This window comes from Coregonus lavaretus (genome assembly GCF_964263955.1).
Source record: "Coregonus lavaretus genome assembly, chromosome: 9".
In the NCBI taxonomy this organism is placed as follows: Eukaryota; Metazoa; Chordata; class Actinopteri; order Salmoniformes; family Salmonidae; genus Coregonus; species Coregonus lavaretus.
Window position 1 is genome coordinate 36,073,358 of NC_139996.1, and position 27,921 is coordinate 36,101,278.

Consider the following 27,921-nt stretch of genomic DNA (forward strand, 5'->3'; position numbering starts at 1 on the left):
GAAACTCATACCCCTTCATTTTATTTCACTGTAATGGGATTTTATTCAGAGGCACACACATTATCAGCTGATCATCATCATCACCACTAATTTTGATCTCTAACCTCTGTTTATAAGATTCATAGGCACATACAGGTGTGGTTTCCAGAGAGGGAATTTTGGTGCCTCTGCAGAAGGCCTAGATCTGTCATTGTGATAAAATACCCTTAATTCCCTATGGTCACAATGATAGCATGACAAGCTGGCTTGGGGGAACTCCATGTACTGCAAACACTGAGAAAATGACCAAGAGAGGTGCCTCAGTGTTTGTTGAGAAAGTGATGTTTCACACACAGTTCAGCTATCGTTCAATGGCTGCACTTTCACCTTCAGGGGAAACTTACACAAAAAGGTGGAATGTTGTGCCCAGTCTGAAACTATCCCCTAGTTCCTACTCTTGGATACTCCTAAAAAGTTATTGTAACACTGGTTGGTTGGTGTGTGTGCTGTTCTGTGTGTTCATGTTCATAAAATCTCATGGCAAGACCACGATCTTCTTCTCCAGCTTCTGTGCAGGGAAGATGAACCTCCTCATGACATCGTTGAGTTCCTCCAGAGCCAGCTGAGCATGGAGCACTGTGACATCATCAGTGTCTGAGCGCACCACCCACTTCAAGGCCCGGTACAGGTCCAGCAGAACATCACTCAGGACCTGCGAGAGTTAGGAGAGAGACGAGTAAAGGCGAGAGAGAAAAAGAGAGCGACAAAGGGAGAGACAAAGTGGGAGAGGGAGAGATTAGAGGGATGTATGCAGAACTGAATAGGAGTGATCAGTGGTCCTCTGTAGCTCAGCTGGTAGAGCACGGCGCTTGTAACGCCAAGGTAGTGGGTTCGATCCCCGGGACCACCCATATACACAAAAATGTATGCACGCATGACTGTAAGTCGCTTTGGATAAAAAGCGTCTGCTAAATGGCATATTATTATTATTATTATTATTATAATGAGTGTGGTGTAGGTAGGTGATCAGTGTTCCTGGGAGCAGAGGGCAGACATAGGTCTTCAGCCATCAGCTGTTTCTCCTCTAACACCAGGTTTGAGTCATCAGGTTTGAGGTCATGTCTGGTCTACCTACCTGATATTTTCACATGGACCCTGTGTTATTACCACCACAACAGCTGCACACACAGCTACAGCAATTATCCGAATGACAGGACATTGAGAAAGGCCTGAGAAACTTAACGAAGGGAAAAGTGTGTTGTGAAGACCAGTTACAGATTTGAAATGTCCTACAACCAAAAGACAGCTGACTAGATATTGGCTAGCCTCGTCGAGAACCAGGCATCCCTAAATCGGAAAGCCTGGTGAAGTCAATGGCAGAAAGTAGCTACAATGGGGTGGAAACCCTGTGTAAATCAGTGGGGGAAGGGTTCTTGAAAATTAATATTCAATCAAAATGCAGCCGCTGGAAGCCAGTGGACCATTCCAGCCGTTTCGGCTAATACAAAATTCTCCAGACCTCCAAAGGAGCAGCCAACGTGATTTGGAGGTATGCTGCGCTGGACTAGATATTGGCCTATTCGAAGGAATCAAATGGCCAGTAATGCAAAGGTCAGACAAGTAGATAGAATGGAGAGTGAATAACCCTCTAAATCAAGAAGGGTAAAGTTAACAGGTTCTTTGTCCAGACTGTACTGACCCTTAGCAACAGATCTGTGTCCAGTCCTGTTCTTAGACAGTCACAGGAGTTAGCTGTTCTTTGTATTCAGCTTTTGACTCTCTGTTTGGACAGAGAGTATGTCATCCAAGATGAGCATGGACTTTCCCCAGATAACATGGTTGTTACAATGCCCAAACAGTCCAAAACAGGATGCTTTTACTAAGTCTCCTTCCTGTTCTTGGTGAGAATCTGCCAGCAGTCACACCTAATGTTTTCACACTACTACTAGTATTGTCAGTATGCCGGCCAGAGTAGAGCACCAGAGGTGATAATCTGGACATTGTTTCCTTCCTCCACAGAAAGGGTTCCTCTACTAGCCTATATTGTTTTCAGGAATGCCCATATTTGGTGTACACATTCTGAGGCCCTGGCTACACAGGGATGTTGTCTATTTGACATCTCTGAACTTTTGGCATTTTGGGTCTACTGATACAATGAAACTAAGCGTACACACACAAACACATTTTCACACACGGTTAGCAGAGAACCAACTAATGAGAGATCAAAAGAACCAGTATTGCCTGTAACTTCCCTAGAGTCTTTTTCCCAACGTTTTGTGTACAGTCACTCCTTTAATCAAGTTAAGATACAGCTCTCAAAATTCAGAAGGTGTCACAGCATTAACCCCCAATTTGAAGACTTTCCCTGGCAACTCATCAACAGTGGCCAGTCCCATCACACATTGTGGAAAATCCCTGGCTATGATCATCTATCAGTTTTGTATTAGCGTGGCCTCTCCATTAGAGCCAGACCAATATATCGGTTCGCTGATATTATCAAACAATATTGGCTTTTTAACGATCTCGGATGATATTTCCACCAATAACTGATATTCAATAGATAAGGATGAGATTCCCTTTTTTCCATCCTATCTGAACACTTGCGGCCATTCTCATAGTGTGTCAATATTGTCACAATATAAGAAATCAACATTTGAAGCATATTTCTTTGACAATTGCTCTTATGGATGGCAATTTTGAGATGTATTGGAAAAATGTCACTTTTTCATTTTCCCGCTGTAAAACAGTATATCGGCAGATATATCGGTATCTGTAAGTTTTGTCCCACCAAAAATCGGAATCAGCCCAAAAAACCCATATCGGAAATCACCAATGTGAGTGGCACAGGCTGGCACCAAGGTAACATACCTACCTCCCACATCAAACACAGATACCTCCTGAGTGTAGAAACAGGATGGCCACAGTGCAATGAAATCAGTTAGTGTTGCAGCAAACCTACTACACCCGATTCACGTGCTCTAGGGTCACAGAGTGCAGCACACACCAAAATACTTCTGAGGTAAAACTAAAAATATCCTGTCTGGGCAGTAACTCCATATTTATAACCGTGCATGACATAATAACAATTGAATTCAGGGAGCTGTACTGTCGAACACTGGTACTTGCTGTAAACTGTGGTGTGTGTACTGAAGGCTGTGTGAGTGAGAGAACCATGATGTCTACAGAAAGGTATTCAGTGATAAATTATAAGGTGGCTTTCAGACTGGTGTTCCAAATAAGGGAGGAGGAAATGACAGATCCACTGTTTTCTTTAACTGCTTTCACATAGGATTTACAGTATTTAGCCTGTAAAAAAATAAATAGGGCAATGTTTATATGACCCCCTTACAAACAGGCCTACTTTTAGCTCATTCTTGTCTGCATAGACATTTTATACCTCCCGTGTGCATGCCGGGGATGAGTGGTAGTAGTGGTGTGCATATGTGGGAGGGTGTCCATTTAAATAAATCCATTGAGAATATACACCATCAAAAATAAATCCATTATTAATTCATTAAGGCAGCTCCTAAGAAACATTAAAAGACTAGTAAAATGTATTTTCAAAAGAATATTTTCAGTTTAATTAGGCCTATGTTACGGGTCTGTGCAACTATGGTTGCGCCATCCAAATGAAATCAATAGTTATTTTGTTCATTAAACAGATAAGACACACCTACCCGATCACAGTCAACACACATATTTTATAGTAAGAATATAATTTTTACATTTACATTTTAGTAATTTAGCAGACGCTCTTATCCAGAGCGACTTACAGGAGCAATTAGGGTTAAGTGCCTTGCTTAAGGGCACCGACAGATTTTTCACCTAGTCGGCTCGGGGATTAGAACCAGTGACCTTTCGGTTACTGGCACAACGCTCTTACCCACTAAGCTACCTGCCGCCCCATCACAGTCAACACACATATTTTATAGTAAGAATATAATGGAATATAACAGAATAAATTACAACAAATAATTTTCCAACAACTTGTGTCACGGGAACGTGTGGAACCACTGTCATTACTTACACACACACACAGTTGAAGTCGGAAGTTTACATACACCTTAGCCAAATACATTTAAACTCAGTTTTTCACAATTCCTGACATTTAATCCTAGTAAAAATTTCCTGTTGTAGGTCATTTAGGATCACCACTTTATTTTAAGAATGTGAAATGTCAGAATAATAGTAGAGAGAATTATTTATTTCAGCTTTTATTTCTTTCATCACATTCCAGTGGGTCAGAAGTTTATATACACTCAATTAGTATTTGGTAGCATTGCCTTTAAATTGTTTAACTTGGGTCAAACGTTTCAGGTAGCCTTCCACAAGCTTTCCACAATAAGTTAGGTAAATTTTGGCCCATTCCTCCTGACAGAGCTGGTGTAACTGAGTCAGGTTTGTAGGCATCCTTGCTCGCACACGCTTTTTCAGTTCTGCCCACACATTTTTTATAGGATTGAGGTCAGGGCTTTGTGATAGGCACTCCAATACCTTGACTTTGTTGTCCTTAAACCATTTTGCCACAACTTTGGAAGTATGCTTGGGGTCATTGTCCATTTGGAAGACCCATTTGCGACCAAGCTTTAACTTCCTGACTGATGACTTGAGATGTTGCTTCAATATATCCACATAATTTTCCTTCCTCATGATGCCATCTATTTTGTGAAGTGCACCAGTCCCTCCTGCAGCAAAGCATCCCCACAGCATGATGCTGCCACCCCCGTGCTTCACGGTTGGGATGGTGTTTTTCGGCTTGCAAGCAATCCCCTTTTTCCTCCAAACATAACAATGGTCATTATGGCCAAACAGTTCTATTTTTGTTTCATCAGACCAGAGGACATTTCTCCAAAAAGTACGATCTTTGTCCCCATGTGCATTTGCAAATTGTAGTCTGGCTTTTTTGTGGCGGTTTTGGAGTAGTGGCTTCTTCCTTGCTGAGCAGCCTTTCAGGTTATGTCAATATAGGACTCGTTTTACTGTGGGCATAGATACTTTTGTACCTGTTTCCTCCAGCATCTTCACAAGGTCCTTTGCTGTTGTTCTGGGATTGATTTGCACTTTTCACACCAAAGTACGTTCATCTCTAGGAGACAGAACGCGTCTCCTTCCTGAGCAGTATGATGGCTGCGTGGTCCCATGGTGTTTGTGGAGGTCTACAATTTTCTTTCTGAGGTCTTTGCTGATTTCTTTTGATTTTCCCATGATGTCAAGCAAAGAGGCACTGAGTTTGAAGGTAGGCCTTGAAATACATCCACAGGTACACCTCCAATTGACTCAAATTATGTCAATTAGCCTATCAGAAACTTCTAAAGCCATGACATCATTTTCTGGAATTTTCCAAGCTGTTTAAAAGGCACAGTCAACTTAGTGTATGTAAACTTCTGACCCACTGGAATTGTGATACAATTAATTATAAGTGAAATAATCTGTCTGTAAACAATTGTTGGAAAGATTAGTTGTGTCATGCACAAACTACATGTCCTAACCGACTTGCCAAAACTATAGTTTGTTAACAAGAAATGTGTGGAGTGGTTGAAAAACAAGTTTTAATGACTCCATCCTAACTTCCGACTTCAACTGTACATACATACATATTAAAAAAGGGATATTTGAGACGGAGCCCAAGCCCATGCTCTTTCCTAACCTCACTCCGCTTTGTTAGGGAACAAGCGTAGGGTCTTACCTTCATCATGATAGAAAATATCAGCAATCCTATTTTCAAAAGCATGTGAGTTTCGTTCGTAGGTTTTTCCTTTTCTTTTTTTTTCTGGAGGGTAGATCAGCTTAATATTTACATTTACGTCATTTAGCAGACGCTCTTATCCAGAGCGACTTACAAATTGGTGCATTCACCTTATAGCCAGTGGGATAACCACTTTACAATAAAAAAAAATTGTTTTATTTTTTTGTTGTTGGGGGGGTGGGGTAAGGGGTGGGATTACTTTATCCTATCCCAGGGTATTCCTTAAAGAGGTGGGGTTTCAAGTGTCTCCAGAAGGTGGTGAGTGACTCCGCTGTCCTGGCGTCGTGAGGGAGCTTGTTCCACCATTGGGGTGCCAGAGCAGCAAACAGTTTTGACTGGGCTGAGCGGGAACTGTGCTTCAGCAGATAGATAGTAACTTCCAACAATGTAATTGTCTGCATCACTTCCAATCCCCCATGTTATATATATATATATATATATATATATATATATATATATATATACATATACACAGTGGGGAAATAAAGTATTTAGTCAGCCACCAATTGTGCAAGTTCTCTCACTTAAAAAGATGAGAGGCCTGTAATTTTCATCATAGGTACACGTCAACTATGACAGACAAAATGAGAAAAAAAAATCCAGAAAATCACATTGTAGGATTTTTCATGAATTTATTTGCAAATTATGGTGGAAAATAAGTATTTGGTCAGTAACAAAAGTTTCTCAATACTTTGTTATATACCCTTTGTTGGCAATGACACAGGTCAAACGTTTTCTGTAAGTCTTCACAAGGTTTTCACACACTGTTGCTGGTATTTTGGCCCATTCCTCCATGCAGATCTCCTATAGAGCAGTGATGTTTTGGGGCTGTCGCTGGGCAACACAGACTTTCAACTCCCTCCAAAGATTTTCTATGGGGTTGAGATCTGGAGACTGGCTAGGCCACTCCAGGACCTTGAAATGCTTCTTACGAAGCCACTCCTTCGTTGCCCGGGCGGTGTGTTTGGGATCATTGTCATGCTGAAAGACCCAGCCACGTTTCATCTTCAATGCCCTTGCTGATGGAAGGAGGTTTTCACTCAAAATTTCATGATACATGGCCCCATTCATTCTTTCCTTTACACGGATCAGTCGTCCTGGTCCCTTTGCAGAAAAACAGCCCCAAAGCATGATGTTTCCACCTCCATGCTTCACAGTAGGTATGGTGTTCTTTGGATGCAACTCAGCATTCTTTGTCCTCCAAACACGACGAGTTGAGTTTTTACCAAAAAGTTATATTTTGGTTTCATCTGACCATATGACATTCTCCCAATCCTCTTCTGGATCATCCAAATGCACTCTAGCAAACTTCAGACGGGCCTGGACATGTACTGGCTTAAGCAGGGGGACACGTCTGGCACTGCAGGATTTGAGTCCCTGGCGACGTAGTGTGTTACTGATGGTAGGCTTTGTTACTTTGGTCCCAGCTCTCTGCAGGTCATTCACTAGGTCCCCCCGTGTGGTTCTGGGATTTTTGCTCACCGTTCTTGTGATCATTTTGACCCCACGGTGTGAGATCTTGCGTGGAGCCCCAGATCGAGGGAGATTATCAGTGGTCTTGTATGTCTTCCATTTCCTAATAATTGCTCCCACAGTTGATTTCTTCAAACCAAGCTGCTTACCTATTGCAGATTCAGTCTTCCCAGCCTGGTGCAGGTCTACAATTTTGTTTCTGGTGTCCTTTGACAGCTCTTTGGTCTTGGCCATAGTGGAGTTTGGAGTGTGACTGTTTGAGGTTGTGGACAGGTGTCTTTTATACTGATAACAAGTTCAAACAGGTGCCATTAATACAGGTAAAGAGTGGAGGACAGAGGAGCCTCTTAAAGAAGAAGTTACAGGTCTGTGAGAGCCAGAAATCTTGCTTGTTTGTAGGTGACCAAATACTTATTTTCCACCATAATTTGCAAATAAATTCATTAAAAGTCCTACAATGTGATATTCTGGATTTTTTTTTCTAAATTTGTCTGTCATAGTTGACGTGTACCTATGATGAAAATTACAGGCCTCTCTCATCTTTTTAAGTGGGATAACTTGCACAATTGGTGGCTGACTAAATACTTTTTTCCCCCACTGTATATATATATACACACACACACACATATACATACATACATACACATACATATCCTTTTTTTAAATATATATATATATATATATATATATTCCCCTTTATTACTTTCCAACCCCGCCACCCTTTCCCCACTTGGAGTAAACAAGTGAACAACAACGCCTAGGCCTCTACTTCCAGCCCATACCCACTATCTACATTTTATGGACACAGTCAATTTTACAATAATTACATTTTGTTTGTTCTTTCTCCTGAACTACTTCTACTCTCAACCTCTCCGATCATTTTCATGATGTCCATCCGGTTTGCTTCTATATGCCATATCTTTCTAACTGTGCTCCTTCACAAAAGCTCCCAACCTACAACCCATACACTTATTATGGACACAGCGTGCCTACATTATTAGTTATCTTGTTATTGTTAGTTGTTATTAGTCCCATCCTTCAATTCCATTCAACACCTCCCATCTATCTCTTAACACCATCCATATAGGATTTCTATTTGCCATATATATTTCAACTGTACTGTGATGTCTTACAAAAGTTCTGAACCTTTCTATTCTCATTGTTTCTACAGATAGTGAATTGAAAATAAACATTTTTGCTAATAGTATTATTATGTTATTGATCGATTGACTATGACTTTTCAGATCACCCAGTAGTGCTATCTGCAGGGTTAGCTCCAGGTAAATATTGCAATCCTTTAGACATTCCTGGACCTGTGTCCAAAAACAAGCTACAAATGGACAGTACCAAAACAAATGATCTAATGATTCTAACTATTCGCAGCAAAATCTGCAGAGCTGGGAAGATTGTATCCCCCATATAAATAACATTCTATTGGTAGCAAGAATTTTATATAATAATTTAAATTGAAAGATTCTAAGTTTTGAATCCGGTGTCGTTTTGCGTATCAGTTCATAAACACTATGCCATGGGATCGGTACGTCAAAAATCTCTTCCCAACTATTTTGCAATCTATATGGGACGGCTGTCAATCCTTTGGTCCTTAAATTAAACTGATATACTTTTTTATTTATCACAGTTTTCCTTAACCAATTATGTTCTTTAACGCAAGGCCGACAGACAAGTTCCTTACTTTCTCCTCCTTCCACTTTCCTCTTCCATTTTTGCGGTAAGGCTGCAATTATTTGGTTGTAATTTTGGGTAGAGCAGATATTTTCATATGTTTTTGTTAGCTGCATGTGCGACATAACTCCACCAGTCCTACCGATGATATCATTTACAAAGATTATACCTTTTTAAAAAATTGTGTAAAAAAAAATTGTTTGTTTTTTGTCAATTAGTATATTTGAGTTTAACCACAATATTTGTTGCATTATTTGTTCTGTCGTTTCTGGAGGATTAAATAGAAATTGCAACCAACTTTCTATGGCTTGTTTTAGAAATAGTGATATCTGGGAGATGATTTCCTTTTCAAATAACTGAAAGTGAGTGGTTGTAATCTGAATAAAGGGAAAAAGGCCATTATTGAACATGGGGTGAGACAATGACTAATTTGCTAGAGAACCAGTGCGTATAACTTTTGTATGACTGAAGCTTTTAGTGATAGGTCTAATGCTTTAATATTCAATAATTTCTGTCCTCCGAATTCATATTCATTATATAAATAGGCCCGTTTAATTTTGTCTGGCTTGCCGTTCCAAATAAAATTGAATATTTTTTTCTCATATAATTTTAAAAAACTGTTCGATAGCCGTAGGCAAGACCATAAGCAAATAGGTAAACTGGGATAATACTAAAGAGTTAATCAGGGTGATTTTTCCACAAATTGACAGGCACCCACCTTTCCATGGTAGCAAGATCTTATCTATTTTTGCTAACTTTCTATTATAATTTATTGAAGTGAGATCATTTATTTCCTTTGGGATATGTATTCCGAGTATATCCACATCACCATCAGACCATTTTATTGGTAAACTACATGGCAATGTAAAAATTGTATTTTTTATTGATCCAATACGTAATATAGTACATTTGTCATAATTTGGTTGTAATCCAGAGAGGTTAGAAAATGTATCTAGATCCTCTATGAGGCTGTGGAGTGATTCTAGTTGTGGATTTAAAAGAAAACATGAATCATCAGCGTACAATGACACCTTTGTTTTTCAGCCCTGGATTTCTAATCCCCTGATATTATTGTTGGATCTGATTTTAATAGCCAACATCTCGATGGCCACAATAAATAGATATGCCGATAGTGGACAACCTTATTTCACTCCTCTTGACAGTTTAAAACTTTCTGAGAAATAGCCATTATTTACTATTTTACACCTAGTGTTACTATACATGATTTTGACCCATTTTATAAGAGATTCACCAAAATTGAAATGCTCCAGGCATTTATATATAAACCCCAGTCGTACTTTATGAAATGCCTTTTCGAAGTCTGCCAAGGCCTGGTTTCTCTGATTTTCCATAATGTTCTATTGTTTCCAAGACTTGCCTTATATTATCTCCAATGTATCTTCCATGTAAAAAACCTGTCTGATTAGAATGAATAATATCCGACAATACCTTTTTAATTCTATGCGCTATACATTTTGCATCACAACACTGAAGTGTAAGGGGCCTCCAATTTTTTTAAATGGACTGGATTTTTATATTTTCCACTTGTATCCTGTTTCAGTAATAATGAAATCAGACCTTCTTCATGAGTGTCTGATAATCTACCATTTACATAGGAGTGGTTAAAACATGCTAATAACGGTCCTCTTAGTATATCAAAAAAGGTTTGGTATACTTCGACTGGTATGCCATCCCTGGAGTTTTCCCGGACTTAAAGTATTTAATTGCATCCATTTCGTTCATACATTGCCTTCAGAAAGTATTCCGAGTATTTTCCCATTTTGTTGCGTTACAAAGTGGGCTTAAAATAGACTTAATTGGCATTTTTTTGTCAATGATCTACACAAAATACTCTAATTTCAAGTGGAAGAAAAATTCAAGAAATTGTAAAAAATTAAAATTAAAATAACAATAATAACCTGAGTCAATACATGTTAGAATCACCGTTGGCAGCGATTACAGCTGTCAGTCTTTCTGGGTAAGTCTCTAAGAGCTTTACACATCTGGATTGTGCAACATTTTCAGGTCTTGCCATATTTTCAAGCAGATTTAAGACAGCACTGTAACTGGGCCACTCAGTAACATTCTTGATTCATCTTGATAAGCAACTCCAGTTTAGATTTGGCCTTGTGTTTTAGGTTATTGTAATGCTGAAAGGTGAATTCATCTCCAAGTGTCTGGTGGAAAGATTTTCCTCTAGGATTTTGCCTGTACTTCGCTCCATTCCATTTCTTTTTTATCCTGAAAAACTCCCCAGTCCTTAATGATTACAAGCATACCCATAACATGATACTCAGTAATGTGTTGTTTTTGCATTATTACTTTAGTGCCTTGTTGCAAACAGGATGCATGTTTTGGAATATATTCTATGCTTATTTTCACTCTGTCAATTAGGTTAGTGTTGTGGAGTAACTACAATGTTATTCTCCTATCACAGCCATTGTTTAAAAGTCACCATTGGCCTCATGGTGAAATCCCTGAGAAGTTTATTTCCGCTCCGGCAACTGAATTAGGAAGGAAGGACACCTCTATCTTTATAGTGACTAGGTATAATTAATATATATATATATATATATATATATATATATATATATATATATATATAGTGAGGGAAAAAAGTATTTGATCCCCTGCTGATTTTGTACGTTTGCCCACTGACAAAGAAATGATCAGTCTATAATTTTAATGGTAGGTTTATTTTAACAGTGAGAGACAGAATAACAACAAAAAAATCCAGAAAAACGAATGTCAAAAATGTTATAAATTGATTTGCATTTTAATGAGGGAAATAAGTATTTGACCCCTCTCAATCAGAAAGATTTCTGGCTCCCATGTGTCTGGCTCCCACACTCTTAAAGGGAGTGCTCCTAATCTCAGCTTGTTACCTGTATAAAAGACACCTGTCCACAGAAGCAATCAATCAATCAGATTGCAAACTCTCCACCATGGCCAAGACCAAAGAGCTCTCCAATGGTCTCTCCAAGGATGTCAGGGACAAGATTGTAGACCTACACAAGGCTGGAATGGGCTACAAGACCATCGCCAAGCAGCTTGTTGAGAAGGTGACAACAGTTGGTGCGATTATTCGCAAATGGAAGAAATCACCTCGTGGAGTTGCAATGATCATGAGAACGGTGAGGAATCAGCCCAGAACTACACAGGAGGATCTTGTCAATGATCTCAAGGCAGCTGGGACCATAGTCACCAAGAAAACAATTGGTAACACACTACGCCGTGAAGGACTGAAATCCTGCAGCGCTCGCAAGGTCCCTCTGCTCAAGAAAGCACATATACATGCCCGTCTGAAGTTTGCCAATGAACATCTGAATGATTCAGAGGAGAACTGGGTGAAAGTGTTGTGGTCAGATGAGACCAAAATTGAGCTCTTTGGCATCAACTCAACTCGCCGTGTTTGGAGGAGGAGGAATGCTGCCTATGACCCCAAGAACACCATCCCCACCGTCAAACATGGAGGTGGAAACATTATGCTTTGGGGGTGTTTTTCTGCTAAGGGGACAGGACAACTTCACCACATCAAAGGGACGATAGACGGGGCCATGTACCGTCAAATCTTGGGTGAGAACCACCTTCCCTCAGCCAGGGCATTGAAAATGGGTCGTGGATGGGTATTCCAGCATGACAATGACCCAAAACACACGGCCAAGGCAACAAAGGAGTGGCTCAAGAAGAAGCACATTAAGGTCCTGGAGTGGCCTAGCCAGTCTCCAGACCTTAATCCCATAGAAAATCTGTGGAGGGAGCTGAAGGTTCGAGTTACCAATCGTCAGCCTCGAAACCTTAATGACTTGGAGAAGATCTGCAAAGAGGAGTGGGACAAAATCCCTCCTGAGATGTGTGCAAACCTGGTTGTCAACTACAAGAAACGTTTGACCTCTGTGATTGCCAACAAGGGTTTTGCCACTAAGTACTAAGTCATGTTTTGCAGAGGGGTCAAATACTTATTTCCCTCATTAAAATGCAAATCAATTTATAACATTTTTGACATGCTTTTTTCTGGATTTTGTTGTTGTTATTCTGTCTCTCACTGTTCAAATAAACCTACCATTAAAATTATAGACTGATCATTTCTTTGTCAGTGGGCAAATGTACAAAATCAGCAGGGGATCAAATACTTTTTTCCCTCACTGTATACTGTAGCCAAGAAAGTAATACTAAGTGTATGTTGTGTAGTAAGTTGTTAGTAGCCCATGTGCCTCACCCTAATAATTTGGTTCTGACTTGGTGGTGCACATGTAGCCTATAGCCTGTTTTAGAGAAATGTAATCATCGAATATTGTAAGAGCTTTCTTTGTCTGCTTATATGCCCCCTTTAATTATCCTGCGGTTCTGACTTGGTGTACAGGGAGAATACTGTAAGAACGGCCCATGTCCTGATAATCAAATTTTTTGATTGCACCTCGACTCACGATGGTTAAGTGCCCTCCACTTGTTGTAGGCCTAATGACAACTGCAGAATGTCATTACAATACACATAGGTGTTTTGTAACGGATGTCTCTTTCCATTCATCAAATTGCGGGTGCACAGTGCACTGTTGGGGTTTGGATGATGGAATTATTTAGTGAGTGGACGAACGTGCGTGGGTAGACTACAGGAGCGCCTTTTTGAAGTGATTGTTTGACAATCAGATGAAAACATCATGACTGGTTGTGTTTATGCCACATTAAAAGGTAATGCATGTTTAAAGTGATATGACAAATCTTTACTAGGCCTAGGCTATTAAGACCACAGAGATCATATATGAAATGATTAGGGATTCTATAGGCCTATTTAATTCTATGATTACACCTAGCATATAAAAAAAAAAGTGCACTCTTGGCTGTCCCTAGGCTAACGCATACAAAGCAGAACGACGACCGTTTCCAAATATTCTGTGGGACAAAAAAAAAAGTAATCCCAAAGTTGTCTGACTGCCCGCTTCTGCCCGCAGTATGACGACCGCACCGCAATGATCTCTGTTGCGACCCGCAGCCCTCTAACACACATCTCCACTCCCTAATATGTAAACTACATTAGATTACATTTTGTAAGAGGCCATACCAATGACAATTTTCTACTTCTTATGACTGTTCAACAAATGTGTGTAGGAGTGCTCAACAAATGTGTGTATCCATGTGGTTATTGTACCTGTATGGGCACAGACAACTGCTCTAGTACTGTACCTCGGTGGCTTTGTCGCTCAGGCCCCTGAGCAGCAGGGCAATGACGTGAACAGCAGCTCGCCGCACCTCTGCCTCCTTCTCTGTCTTTATCAGTGCCGTCAAACAGGTGCTCAACTAAGGAAGAACAAACATATACACAGATAAATACACACACTCAGAGGCTGAAATAGAGGATCTATAAAGGAGCAGTAAACTTGCCAAGGTTCAGAGTGCTGTGGTTACCGCTAGTGCACCGGGTTGATTAGCATATTGGTAGGATAGACAAACACACCGACGGCAGGCTGTGATGGACTGAGAGGGATTAGGCTGTAGCAGAGAGCAGAGGGCCATGGCTCTCATGAATAAGCATCCCTGTTACTCAGCCTGACAGAGATGCGTATTCATGAAGCAGAGTCTGCAGTGCACAGCCCTCGCTGACAGACCCCTGGCCATCAAAGCAGCTTTATTTAGGGCCCCGACCACTGCAGCAGGCAGACAGGCCTTCCACAAGCTGCCCAGACACACACACAGACACACACAATTTCTGTCAACTGGAGCGGACAAGAGTTTGAGTGAAGTGATTCCGGGCCCTCCCCCTCATCAGTGAAAAGCCTGATCTCAGCACTGGGGGAGGGGCTCTTTAGGAGAGGACACTCCAACACACAATACTGCTGAGCTGGGAGAAATCTGTCATGGGCAGAGGCACGGGCTGAAAGAGGGGCAGTAGGACAAGACAGCCACAGTTCAGTTCTCTCCCTCTGAAGAAAGTGAACCGTGAACTTTAAACTTGGGCAATACCTGCGGTAGAATGTCCATAGAGGTAGGAGTAGGAAGACCGGGGGGCAGGAGGGGGATAGGGGGAGCAGATAGCTGCCTAGTGGTGGCTATTCAGCAGCCTGATGATTTGCCAGTAGAAGCTATTGGCCAGTCTGTCAGTTTTTGCCATGATGCTCCTATACTTTCCGTGTCAGTGATGGAAGCGGGGAGAACAGGCCATAGCTCAGGTGGCTGAGGTCCTTGATGATCTTCTTGGCCTTCCTGTGACACCTGGTGTAGTAGGTGTCCTTGAAGGTAAGCAGTGCACACCCAAAGGTGCGTTTGGCTAAGCGTACCACCCTGTGTAGAGCCTTGCGGTCAGCGGCGGTGGAGTTGCCGTACCAGGCTGTGATGCAGCCCGACAGTATGCCCTCGATGGTGCTCCTGTAGAACCCTAGGGGACAGGCCGAATTTCTTCAGCCTCTTGAGGTTGAAAAGTCGCTAGCTTGCCTTCTTCACCACAGTGTCCATGTGGTTTGACCATTTCAGCTTCTCGGAGATGTGTACAGCGAGGAACTTGACGTTTTTGACCATCTCCACGGCAGCCCCATTGATGAGGATGGGGGCGTGCCCAGCCTGAATCCTCCTGAAGTCCACAATTAGCTCCTTTGTTTTGCTGACATTTTGAAAGAGGTTGTTTACCTGGTACCATGCCGTCAGAGAGCATACCTCCTCTCTGTAGGCCGTCTCGTCATTGTTGGTAATCAGGCCTACTATGGTCATGTTGTCAGCTTACTTGATGATGGAGTTGGAACTGTGTGAGGCCATGCAGTCGTAGGTATACAGGGAGTACAGGAGGGGACTGAGGATGCACCCTTGTGGGGCCCCCGTGTTGAGGATCAGTGTGGAGGAGGTAATGTTGCCTACCTTCATCCCCCTGGGTCGGCCCGTCAGGAAGTCCAGGACGTAGTTGTGTAGGGAGGAGTTCAATCCCAGGGCCTTGAGCTTTGTGGTGAGCTTAGAGAGCACTATGGTATTGAAGGCCAAGCTGTAGTCGATGAACAGCATCCTCACATATGCATTCCTTTTGTCCAGGTGGGTGAGGGCAGTATGCAGTGCAATGGCGATTGCGTCGTCTGTGGATCTGTTGGGGCGGTAGGCTAGTTGGAGAGGGTTGAGCGTGTCTGGAAGGGAGGAAGTGATGTGGTCTTTGACTAGCCTCTTGAAGCACTTCATGATAACGGAAGTGAGTGTTGCGGGTCGGTAGTCATTCAGTTCAGTTACTTTCCCTTTCTTAGGCACAGGGATGGTAGTGGACATCTTGAAGCAGGTGGGGATAACGGCCTGAGCTAGAGAGAGATTGAAAATGTTCTAAAAACACAACAGCTAGCTGGTCTGCACATGCTCTGAGGGCACGGCTAGGGATGCCGTCTGTTAGCCTTGCGAGGGTTAACACGTTTGAATGACTTTCATATGTCCTACGTGGAGACAGTAAGCACGTAGCCCTCGTTGTCCTCAGGGGCTCAAAGTTGTTATGCTCGAAGCGTGAGAAAAATGTGTTTAGCTCGTCCGGCAGGGTGGCGTTGGTGTCTGCGACCTGACTGGCTTTCTTTTTGTAATTCATGATCGTTAGAAGCCCCTGCCACATGCTCCTTGTGTCCGACCCGCTGAACCGTCCCTCCACTTTGTCCCTATACTTGTGTCTGGCCACCTTGATCGATCTGCGTAGCTCGTATTTGTGCTGTTTAATCATACAAATTGTCCCCAATCACCTTGCCGTGTTTATAAGCAGCATCTCTCTCCTTCAGTTTCCCGATAACGCTGCCATCAATCCACAGATTTTGATTCGGATAAGTTTTAAAAGACACCATCAGTATCACATCTATGCATTTTTTTATGAATCCGGTGACTGAGTCGGCGTATTCATTGACGTTATCCCCAGAGGCGACACGGAACATGTTCCAATCCACGTGATCAAAACAGTCTACTGACATACTTAGAAACTATAGGCAAATAAACAGACAGACTATTGTTGTTTAACCATATGACATGGTTTACTAGTGGTCCTCACCTCCTGAGCCCAAGGCCCCAGGGCATAGTTGAGTCTCTGGCAGAGCTCTCCCAGGTTGGACAGGCAGCTAGCACGGACACTGCTGTCCTCGTCCCTCGTCCCCCTCAGGAAGACCCCGATCAGGGGCCGGCCATGGTGGGGCGCCAGGTCACCTGAAACACAGGAAGGAAGAAGATAAGGTTTGTCTTTGCATTAACGATTATCAATACTGTACTATTGGCTGCCAGCAAAACTGACTATTGGCTGCTGACAGTGTTGAGGAAACTTCCCCACGTCTGGTCTGTCCTCAAATGCACCTCAGGAGGACATGACATTACACTACCTGCCTAGTGGTCCAGCTGGTGAAGTTGTTTTAATCTATACAAAGAGCTGACTCATTGTTCTTTTGCAAAGGTGGTTGCTAAATCTGCGAAGAAACTAAAATAGAGAAGACGCTTTATTCCTTTCAGTGTGTGTAAGTGTGTGTGTGTGTGTGTGTGTATCTGTCTTACTAAGACAGCCCCCCACTGACAGTGCAAAACCTGCTCTATTTCAGAACATAAAGCAGTGGGAGCCATGGAGCTGGCCAGGTGACTGGGTGTCCAAGTAAGACCCAGTAAGACCCAGATGGGTGGACTGGGCCGGTGTCCCTGCAGCAGAGTCTGCTGGCCCAGTCAGACAGACCCACCATGAGAGGTATCATTCAGCCTGCCCTGGCCTCCACCCTCCACCTTCCAGATACAGATACAGTCTGTCCTCTGTTTACCCCTGCCATGTGCATTTGCATCATTTTGATTGGTCAAGAGTCAAGAGCAATTTTTGTATTATTATTTTGCATTTCGACTATCCGGATATGTAAAAAAATCTAATGACATTATTTGAATAGTAAAATAATTTCAAAAAATGACCATCTGTAGTACAAAAATTGGATGGGGTGCTAATATTGTTTGATCATAATTCCGATTATGGGGTTTGGCGGACGGGGGTAGTTTCCCAGATGCATAAGAAAGGGGAGAGTGATCCAGAGGAGTGACAAAAGATTCCTGTGGATATCTAATGGGGTGACAAACCAGCTGTTGAACCAGCTGAGATGATGTTCTGTTAGGCTAGTGGAGCTGGTCTGTCTGGGTGCCTTTCACATCCAAGACAAGGGAGGGGAAGGGGGACATGCCGAATAACCCCTCACTTGTCCCGGGAAAATGGTACTATCAAGATCTGGCAGACAAAACCAGGGAGAGGGAAAAACCACAAACAAGGAATTCTATCAGAGAGGGATAGGTTTTGATACAGTCCCCTCAGTGTGGAACAAGCACTTACTCTGTTTTACGACTGTTTTATGACTTTGTAACTATAATTGGGCCCCATACACTGTTAACATAGACCAACACACATGTATGCATAATTGAAATGGAAACACTAACATGAGTAAGCAAATTCACAATCATTCATACACATGTCCCTCACAAAAAAGACTATGAATCTGTCAAATCCTAGTAAACTGTGTCACTGGGGCTAGCTGCAGGTGCTTCCTTCTCTGTGTGCTCAAATCTACACACCAAAATATCATATTCTCATTGAGTTCATAAGTATATTGCTGGAGCCTCTCCCAGGATGTGTGGTGAGTAGATTTTTAGTAGATCAGCTAGCTGTGTTCATAACATTTACATTTTAGTCATTTAGCAGACGCTCTTATCCAGAGCGACTTACAGTTAGTGAGTGCATACATTTTCATAACAGTCCACTCACCCATAGCCCTGCTAGCCCTCATCAGCACCTCTCCAACCTTCAGCCGTGTCTCCAGGGACCTCTCCCTCTGAGAGGATGGACCACTCTGGTACTCTTCCTGCAGCCGCAGCAGGATCCTCTCAGGGAAGAAGTCAGCCAACACCGCCAGGCCTGCAGAGAGGGACACAGAGAATGGGTCACTGAGAAACCCTAAGCCCAACAAAACCTATATACCATGAAATGATTCCACTGCAAGTCAATGTCATTCCAGAAGATCAATTTCTAGGGCAAATTAGATGATACAACAGTTGTATCCTAGTTATACTTGCTACAACGTGGTAATGGAAAGCCAGCCGAAGCCAAAGGTTAATATCACCCCACAAAACTAGAGTAAAGACCAAAGGTTTACACATGTAAGGTTAAGCACCACCTGGAGCCCCTTGACTTCCTACCTTGAATGGCTGACAGATAAACAAACGTGTCCTCATGCTCCAAGTTCTCCAGGAAGAGCTGGAAGACAAAGCCATTAGAGGACACATTACACCAAAGCTGCTCAACTTTCCCATCTGAAATCCATACATTTCTTCATAGTGCGTATAATTTGTCCCAAAACAACCCCAACACAAAGAGAAGTACAATAGGATGGAGATTAAAGAGGATCCCCACCCCCCACCAGGTACTGGACCCCCTAGGCTGAGACGGTACGGGACGGGACGGGGGGGGAGTGGTGCTCATTACACTGAATACTAAATGAGACCCAGACACAGTGCGATAATCCAGTCCCCTCAACCTCACCACCCTCAGCCAGATTAACAAGTCCCCATAGACCACACTGCAACGCCCAGGGTCTTTGATCAACTCCCCTCATCTATTAAACATCCTCTCCACCCAAACAGACAGCAGCACCCACAGAGGCTGGTATTGCTGCTACAGTCCGCGCCTCCAGGGCCTGCGTGAGGCTACGGTGTTAGAGGAAGACCCCTCTCAAGGGAGATGGAGGTCAGCAATGGAGGTAGAAAGATAGATACCACTGAGAGGGAACCTATTAAACCAATGACTGCACTGGGTCCCTTGGTTGATACATAGTCAGACCACTAAGTCATATTTTATAAGCAATACGCTATATCTACTGGTTCTCCACCGCTCTACTCACCGTGAGGATTTTCTCCTGATTCTGAAGAGCCTCCCTGTCTCCATTCTGTATGGCCCGGGTTAAGGTCCTCAGGGCCACTGCTCTGGTGGGGACCTCAGGATCACAGGCCCCAAGCAGGCAGTCCGAGAAGGCCCTACTGCTGCTACTGCTGTCACCCCTCCCTCCTGACTGCCCCCCATCAGGACCAGACACCGCTGCAGGACCCTGGCCAGCCCCAGATGATACCCTCTGGGATGGGAGAGTTTTCTGGCCCAGACTATCCCCATCACCGGATCTGCTCTGTGTTCTGAGGTTGGGGATGCAGGTCTGAATTGGGGCTCGGGTGTTAGGCGTTTGAGTAGTGTGTGTGCTGGGGTTGTTATTAAGGGGGTGTGAGTATAGTCTAGTTTGGGTCATGAAGTTTTTCTTAGTAGGCACTTTATTGTCCGTTTTGGGACTTTGATATTTAGTGGCTCGTGTCAAGTTGTCAGGTTGGTGGGCACCGTGTGTGGCAATGGCGGCTCGCAGGTCTGAGGCCAGCTCCTGGATGACCACCTCAGGGTGCCTCTGGGAAATCTCCTCCAGAGGTGGGAGGAGCCTGGACATCGAGGAGTAGTCCTCAGCACTCAGCTGCAACAAGAAGAGAGCGAGAGAGACATCAAAACAAAATGCCACATATAATACAGTATGATACCATACACATCTACAGTAGTATCAATGGTAAAGCCTGTTGCCTGAACAGAATGGTGTGTGTTCCCTAGCAGTGTGTGCAGTACCGGTGAGGGTCCTGAGAGCAGGGTGGCCACCAGGCCCATTCCCATACTGAGAGTCTGGGTCTCCACTGGACCCTCAGCAGCCCGGACCTGGTCCAAACCCACACAGGCCCTCTGCAGCATGACCACAATGAATTCCACCACCTGGGAGTGGACACACAGACAGACAGATGTATCAGACACAAGACGAACAGACAGCTGCATGTATACAAACCACACATTTCCTACCACTAGGTGTATATTAAATAGTGCTATTAAATTCTCACACCCACAGATTTAAACATAAAAACGTTTTAACATTTCTCAGCAAAAAACCCTGGCCGAGGGCCCTCGAGATAAAATAGCTAAAAATACTGCTTATCAACTGAACTGAAGCCAGTTTATCAGAGAAGTTTCCTAATCTGAGAGTGAATGGTTTTCCTCAGGCAAAATGGCATAGCATTAGCCCTGGGTCTTTTACCTAATCAGAGATAGACCACTCTATTATTAGAGCTCTTAAAGTATTACTCTACATGCCCTCATTCCTTAATAAGGAGACCCAGAGGACCAGTGTTCTGTAAAGCCCTGATGCTGAGGGAAAGACACACAGACTTAAAGTTAAAGTTTGATAAAAGCTAATCAGAAAACTACAAGTGGAGAGATGGTGAACATAAACTGAGAAAATAACATAAATGATGGAAGACTGAAGCTTTATTGTTGGAGATAAATAGTTAAGCAGTGAAAAGCAAATACTCAAGTCAATCAACTGTTGGCATCTGACATGATCCAATCTTGAACAGGAGCAAGGTTCACGAGTTTATCTGTGGGGTGTATACTAGTAGTTACCTGGGTTGGCTTGCGCAGCATCAGGGTGTGTGGTAGGGCCTCACACATGACAGCCAGCACCTGCAGTAGAGCCAGCTTCTGACCCCGCCCTGTGACTTTCCCTAACATATGCTGCTCCAGCTGCAGTAGTGTCATGGCTGACGTGTCCTCTTCCTCCTCCTCTTCCTCCTCCTCTGCAGCCCAGCAAGTCAGCGCCTGCCAGGGAAGAGAGCATCCATATTTACAGACCAACCCCACCTGAGGAATGCAGCAGGACAATAATGGCCAAAGCCATAGGCTGCCTCTCTGTACGTGTCTATGTGTGGTACAGTAGCTACCTGCAGCAGCTCCAGGAAGAAGTCTCCAGGCAGGTCGCTGTCCTTCATCTCAGCCAGCAGCTGGGCCAGACACTCCACCCTCCACTGCTCCCCAGACACCCTCTCATACAGAGCGTCATCCTCATCACTGAGACATGAAGGGTAGAGGAGACCGACACACATAATGGGAGATGATTGTATATTTAAATGTTTTGTCCTTCCTTGGAATAATCGATGATCTAACATGACTGGATAGGTGCATTTGCAGTTTCCACTACATTACATTAATCACTCCCAGTCATCAGATCAGTGATAACAACCTCTCCGCCCAATTAAGGGGTTTTACTAGCATCTTCTTCTCATATGGGAGCATTGGGGACCAGTAATTGTGTGATGTTGAATGCCAGTCACCTGATGGTCTCTGAGGGGGTAAGCTGTGCCCCTCCCTCACTACCAGGGGTGAAATGGAAGCCAGAAGCCACCCCGCCTGCCCCTCCATCCATGGCACACAGCTGCTGTAGGGTTGAGAGGGCCACAGGAAGCTCAGAGTTGCCCAAGTACCAGAGCAGGATCTCCTGACAGGGGGCACTGTGGAGCACACAAAATACACATCATACACAGGGAAAAGTTAGAAACGACCTAAAAGCAGAAAGGACCTGATCCATGACAAGATACAGGGGAAACCATTGTTATATTGCTGAAGTGACCATCACAAATAGGGCTTACTGAGACTGGAAACAGCTATATAGTAATAGCCAGATACAGAAATACTCAGCAGTAGAAGCATTTCAAAAACAGAACTGACCGTAGGTGGGAAGCATTCTTTTTGGTGAAGCAGTACAGATCGAAGAGAACAGGAATCACTTCTCCCAGAACCTTTAGCAAAGGAGCAGACGGGCTGTTCCCCACCACACAGATCTGAGAGAAATGGAAGGAGAGAGTGATACAGTAAATCTCTAGGTTTGGCCTATACAGTACATGGTTGAGTTAATAGTCTGTGTTCCACTCACCTTAAATACGTCCTCCACACAGCGCGTCAGCTCCCATTCTTCCACTGTGACCTGGGTTTGACCCTCCCCTGACAAATACAGACATACTCAGTGCCTGGAGCCACCCAAACTGTCATCCACAGGGCTGTGTCTGAACCTAGAGATTCATGTTCAGCACCACGTCAGCAAGCACTTACAGCCAGCAGACATCATTAATCGTAAACCAGAATTTCACTAGCTTAAAAAAAATTATGAATTGAGCGAGGGAAAATACCTACAGAATAGAGGATAATTGTTTTCACTAACACATAATACATGTCCTACGTATCTGTCAGAGCAGCAGCCAGCCCACAGGCCTGTTAACAGCAGGGGGAGATCCATATTCAACTAGCCCAACTTTATGGAGTGCTCCTCAAGCAATACCACGAATTTACACACACAGGCATCCATACATGTACACACACATGCACACAAATCCAAAACACACAGACACACATACAGGCACACATTCAGGCGCACACACACACCAAGTAAATACCAAGTGTCATTTTCAGAGCGGTAAGGGCATTGACCGTTCTGAAAGCCAGTGGAGTCTTTCTCTGCAGCAGTGTCAATTTCTCTGATGCACAGACCAAATAATTTCGATAGAAAGCGGTGAGCAGCTGCAATCAGCTCTGCAAGCTAACAGTGGTGGTTCTTTTTCGGTTATATATCCTACAGAAGTTGTAATTTTTAACAAACCAGCATACACTACATGACCAAAGGTATGTGGACACCTGCTTGAACATCGTATTCCAAAATCATGGCCATTAATATGGAGTTTGTCCCCCCTTCGCTGCTCTAACAGCCTCCACTCTTCTGGGAAGGCTTTCCACTAGATGTTGGAACATTGCTGCGGGGACTTGCTTCCATTCAGCCACAAGCATTAGTGAGGTTGGGCACTGATGTTGGCCGATTAGGCCTGGCCCGCAGTCAGCGTTCCAATTCATCCCAAAGGTGTTCGATGGGGTTGAGGTCAGGGCTCTGTGCAGGACAGTCAAATTCTTCAACACTGATTTCGACAAACCATTTCTGTATGGACCTCGCTTTGTGCACGGGGGCATTGTCATGCTGAAACAGGAAAGGGCCATCCCCAAACTGTTGCCACAAAGTTGGAAGCACAGAATCGTCTAGAATGTCATTGTATGCTGTAGCGTTAAGATTTCCCTTCACTAGAACTAAGGGGCCTAGCCCGAACCATGAAAAACAGCCCCAGACCATTATTCCTCCTCCACCAAATTTTACAGTTGGCACTATGCATTTGGGCAGGTAGCATTCTCCTGGCATCCGCCAAACCCAGATTTGTCCGCTGGACTGCCAGATGGTTAAGCATGACTCATCCCTCCAGAGAATGCATTTCCACTGCTCCGACGCTTGGCATTGCGCATGGTGATCTTAGGCTTGTGTGCAGCTGCTCGGCCATGTAAACCCATTTCATGAAGCTACCGACGAACATTTATTGTGCTGACGTTGCTTCCAGAGGCAGTTTGGAACTCTGTAGTGAGTGTTGCAACCGAGGACAGGCGATCTTTATGCGCTACGCACTTCAGCGGTCCCATTCCTTGAGCTTGTGTGGCCTACCACTTCTTGGCTAAGCCATTGTTGCTCCTAGACGTTTCCACTTCCCAATAACAGCACTTACAGTTGACCGGGGAAGCTCTAGCAGGGCAGAAGTTTAACAAACTGACTTGTTGGAAAGGTGGCATCCTATGACGGTGCCAAATTGAAAATCACTGAGCTCTTCAGTACGGCCCATTCTACTGCCAATGTTTGTCTATGGAGATTGCATGGCTGTGTGCTCTATTCTATATACCTGTCAGCAACGGGTCTGGCTGAAATAGCTAAATCCACTCATTTGAAGGGGTGTCCACATACTTTGTATATATGGTGTAGGTAACTAATTAGTACATTTGTTCTCTCAGAGATACTGCACAGCTTGCACTGACCTGTCATCTGACCACAGCGGTGAAGGGAGCTGAAGAGGGGAGTGAGCAGGTACTGCAGTGCAAACTCTGGGCGGTCCTGCACCATGGTGAGAGCTGCCCTGGTGGCCACACGCTGGAACTGCTGAGCTGTCAGCTTGTCTCTGAAGTGCAGGAGCTCCAGAATCTGACCATTATGAGAGAATATTATTACCAAAATGAATCTAGAGATTATTATGACTTTTATGCCGGTATGTATAGCAAGTTCAATTTCCATAAATCTTTAAAAACATGACAGGTTTACCTGGGGGCAAACCTGGCTGTAGTAGCTGTCTGGAGATAGAGACTGCTGAGGGCAGGCTGCTAGGATCCTGGCTACACCATCACATTTCCTCCAGTCAGACTCTCCTCCTGTTAGAGAGGGAGGGAACAAAAAGTGAAACTGCTTTATTATAAAGCAGGTAAGAATGACACTTATGGCTCATTCATCACAACTGATAATACCTAAGAGTTTGGTAGAGATGTTTCTTGCCCATCTCTTTCTCATGGCTTGGCTATCTCAGGGTTTTCTAAATGTTCCCCCCACGTCTACAGCTGAGCTCACCTGCGCCTCCCTCCAGGATAGCCCTCACCACAGACTGGACTCCATTGGGCTGCATCAGCCTCTCAGACAGCAGCTGCCCACACAGACACCTCAGCCATGGGGTAGCCTGACTCAGATGGCTCCTATTGCCACCACTAGTACCAGGGCTTGGAGGGGCCTGGAAGGACAGAGAGACATTTACATTTTAGTCATTTAGCAGATGCTCTTATCCAGAGCGACTTACTTAGTGCATTCATCTTAAAATAGCTAGGTGAGACAACCACATTAGTGGTAGTAAGTACATTTAGCCTCAATAAATAAGTTATCAGCAAAGTCAGTGCTAGTAGGAAAAGACAAGTAGAGGGGGTAAGACTGAGATGTCTTATTTAATGGCCCGGTGCAGTCAAAAACGTGATTTTCCTGTGTTTTATATATATTTCCACACGATGAGGTTGGAATAATACTGTGAAAAGTATGATAATGCCCTTTTAGTGTAAGAGCTGTTTGGAGTTTTGGCCTGCCTGGTGAACTCACCAGGCGGTAAATTAGTTAAACTAATAAGAAAGAGTTCTAAACCTCTTTGCCAATAACAGCTAGTTTTCAGAACCCCCCCCCCCCCCCCCCCCCGTGCCTGTGACAAGATTACCGCTTTCGGACGTTAACATGGTGACACTCCATCTTAACTCCTCCTCCACATTTACTGCATTGGATGAACAATGCAGAAAAGAACCTCCCCAGACAGTTCTCTCTCTTGTTATGATCAAAATGAAAGAAAGGCCGCTCAAGCGTTTCTTTTACGCCTGCTACATTATGTTACACCAGAGTAGACAGACACAGCACCATATACAAGTACACAGAGGAAAACATACTGATACGTAATGATGTACAGACACTTCACTGCGCTCTACCTGTTTGGGACCGCCTTGGAGAATAAGCAACTCTTTGATAACGATTGGCTGGTAGACTTTCCCCAAGAGTTTTTGAAGGGCCTCCCTGCAGTTCTTGCGTTCCTCCTTACTGAGCTCCTACATTATCAAAAGGGTGATCATATGGATTTAGCGATGATGCAAAAACAGCTGAGCCTGCTTGTTCCTCTGCTTAATACTTATACCATCTAGTGGAAAAAGGGTGTTATTACAATCATCTCTTTCACAAGTTGGATAACTGACTTCATATGGCAAATAGGCAAAACGGGCAACTACATGGGCATCTTATTTTGCTGAACTACTGATATCAAGGTATAATAATACCATTCATATTCAACATCGTCAGGCTGGAACAGTGAATTACCTTCTCTTCCTTAGTGGTGCCTTTCTCTGGGCGGTGGGGGCGGTATCCTAGATGGCATAGCGCTGCCATGACATCTCCCAGGTGGCGAGTGTAGACCATGGTGGCCAGTGATGACAGCACAGACAGCTCCAGCAGAACAGCAGTGGTGGTCAGGAGACGGCGCTCAGGGACAGGGGCCACATCGTGACACACCAACCCCTCCACCATCTTCCCAAACGCTGACCTGCGCCCCAGGGGCACCCCCACCCCCGGGGCCAGGTAGGGGCAGAGGCCCAGCGAGACAACAAATTGAAGAGCTGCACCAAGTGTCTTCTGTTGGGCCACACTCAGCACGTCAGGAGGCAGTGGAGGGGCCATCTCAGGGGTCCGCAGTCTGGACTTAGCAGGCCTGGGGGCTTGGTTGAAGAGCTCTAGCTGGAGAGTGAGGTTACGGGCCAGGCTTAGCAACAGCAGCAGACACTCCTGGACAAAGCTCCATGTGACGTCCTCTGTATCGGTGCAGATCCAGGGCACCCCAGCTCTCACCTCCTCCCGCAGGCTGCGCACCTCGTCCAGGCCCTTCTCTGTCTGCAGACGCTCCTCCAGCAGGGCCTGGTTGGCTTGGAGTGCAGCCGTCAGTGCCTCCTGTTCAGTGTGTTGAGTACCATGCACTGTGGTCTCTGGAGGGGACACATAGGGTCAGCAGACACACATACACACAGACAGATTTAGTCAAAGCCCATTGATTGAGATGATTTACCAAGCTAGCTAGTTACAGCGCTTTTTCTTCTGACATGGACAAAATGAAATGCAGTATAGCAGATCAAATGGATCAAATTAAACGTAGACAGCGTTCCCTTAATCATTTGTGGCTAATTTAGCTAGCTAGCTAGCTAGCAAGCACTGTACACAGATATGTTAATGATTAACGTATTTAGCAAAATCACACTGAATATTAACTTACCTCCGATAGGTTTAGTGAGGACACTAAGTGCAGACAGTATGGCTGAAGTCATATTTATGTTTTATTTCGCTATAGCAGCAGAGGTCCTGCCGTTTTTTATTCAAGACCTGCTAAATGACTAAAATGTCAAATGTAAATACTATTTTCTAGCCATGCTGCTAAAAATACTTGTCGCCGAAATTATACGTATTGTGGGTAGCTCAGGAGTGCATCCGATTGGTCATCATTTCATAGATCTGAAAACATAAAACAGGGGTAAAGAAATGGCGGACGCCTAGAAGGATTGCAGCCATGACGTAGCCTATAGATCAGGGAGTTCAACTGCGCTGATTCTCAAATCTAAATAAATTGTTGGCTATTAATGTAATAATGCAGCGCTTTCCATTGCGCGTTTCTTTGTTTAGCCTATGTAATAACGTTAGTATATATTATGACCCCCATGAAGCTTAATCCACCTTTAATCCTAAATTAATTCACCTTGTCTACTGATCAAGTGGTTTATTGTTAAAGTGTATAGAAAATCTGTAATTCTTGAATATGTAGGCTGGACTAAATAA

At 43.9% G+C, this 27,921-nt stretch overlaps 1 protein-coding gene across 1 annotated transcript; it reads right to left on the minus strand.

The window, feature by feature from the left end:
* Positions 1 to 27,540, minus strand: LOC311135070 (transport and Golgi organization protein 6 homolog). Its single transcript, XM_084168940.1, has 18 exons — positions 27,365 to 27,540; positions 26,422 to 27,080; positions 26,040 to 26,156; positions 25,153 to 25,309; positions 24,853 to 24,959; positions 24,573 to 24,735; positions 22,609 to 22,676; positions 22,404 to 22,516; positions 22,010 to 22,186; positions 21,620 to 21,746; positions 21,303 to 21,497; positions 20,481 to 20,621; positions 19,726 to 20,334; positions 19,025 to 19,082; positions 18,594 to 18,743; positions 16,869 to 17,020; positions 14,063 to 14,176; positions 1 to 691 (listed from the first exon to the last, which is right to left on the minus strand). Exons 1-18 carry the CDS (start codon positions 27,414 to 27,416, stop codon positions 515 to 517), a joined length of 3,336 nt encoding a protein of 1,111 aa, XP_084025066.1. The 5' UTR covers positions 27,417 to 27,540; the 3' UTR covers positions 1 to 514.
* Positions 27,541 to 27,921: the final 381 nt, after the last annotated feature.

What these genes read in the sequence shown, in the direction of transcription:
- LOC311135070 (XM_084168940.1), bottom strand. Translation starts at nt 27,416, where the DNA reads ATGACTTCAGCCATACTGTCTGCACTTAGTGTCCTCACTAAACCTATC. An exon ending in TGCTGCGCAAGCCAACCCAG is followed by an intron (nt 20,622 to 21,302) that starts GTAACTACTAGT and finishes GTCCACTCCCAG; the next exon opens with GTGGTGGAATTCATTGTGGT. An exon ending in GAGGGCTAGCAGGGCTATGG is followed by an intron (nt 17,021 to 18,593) that starts GTGAGTGGACTG and finishes CCTGTGTTTCAG; the next exon opens with GTGACCTGGCGCCCCACCAT.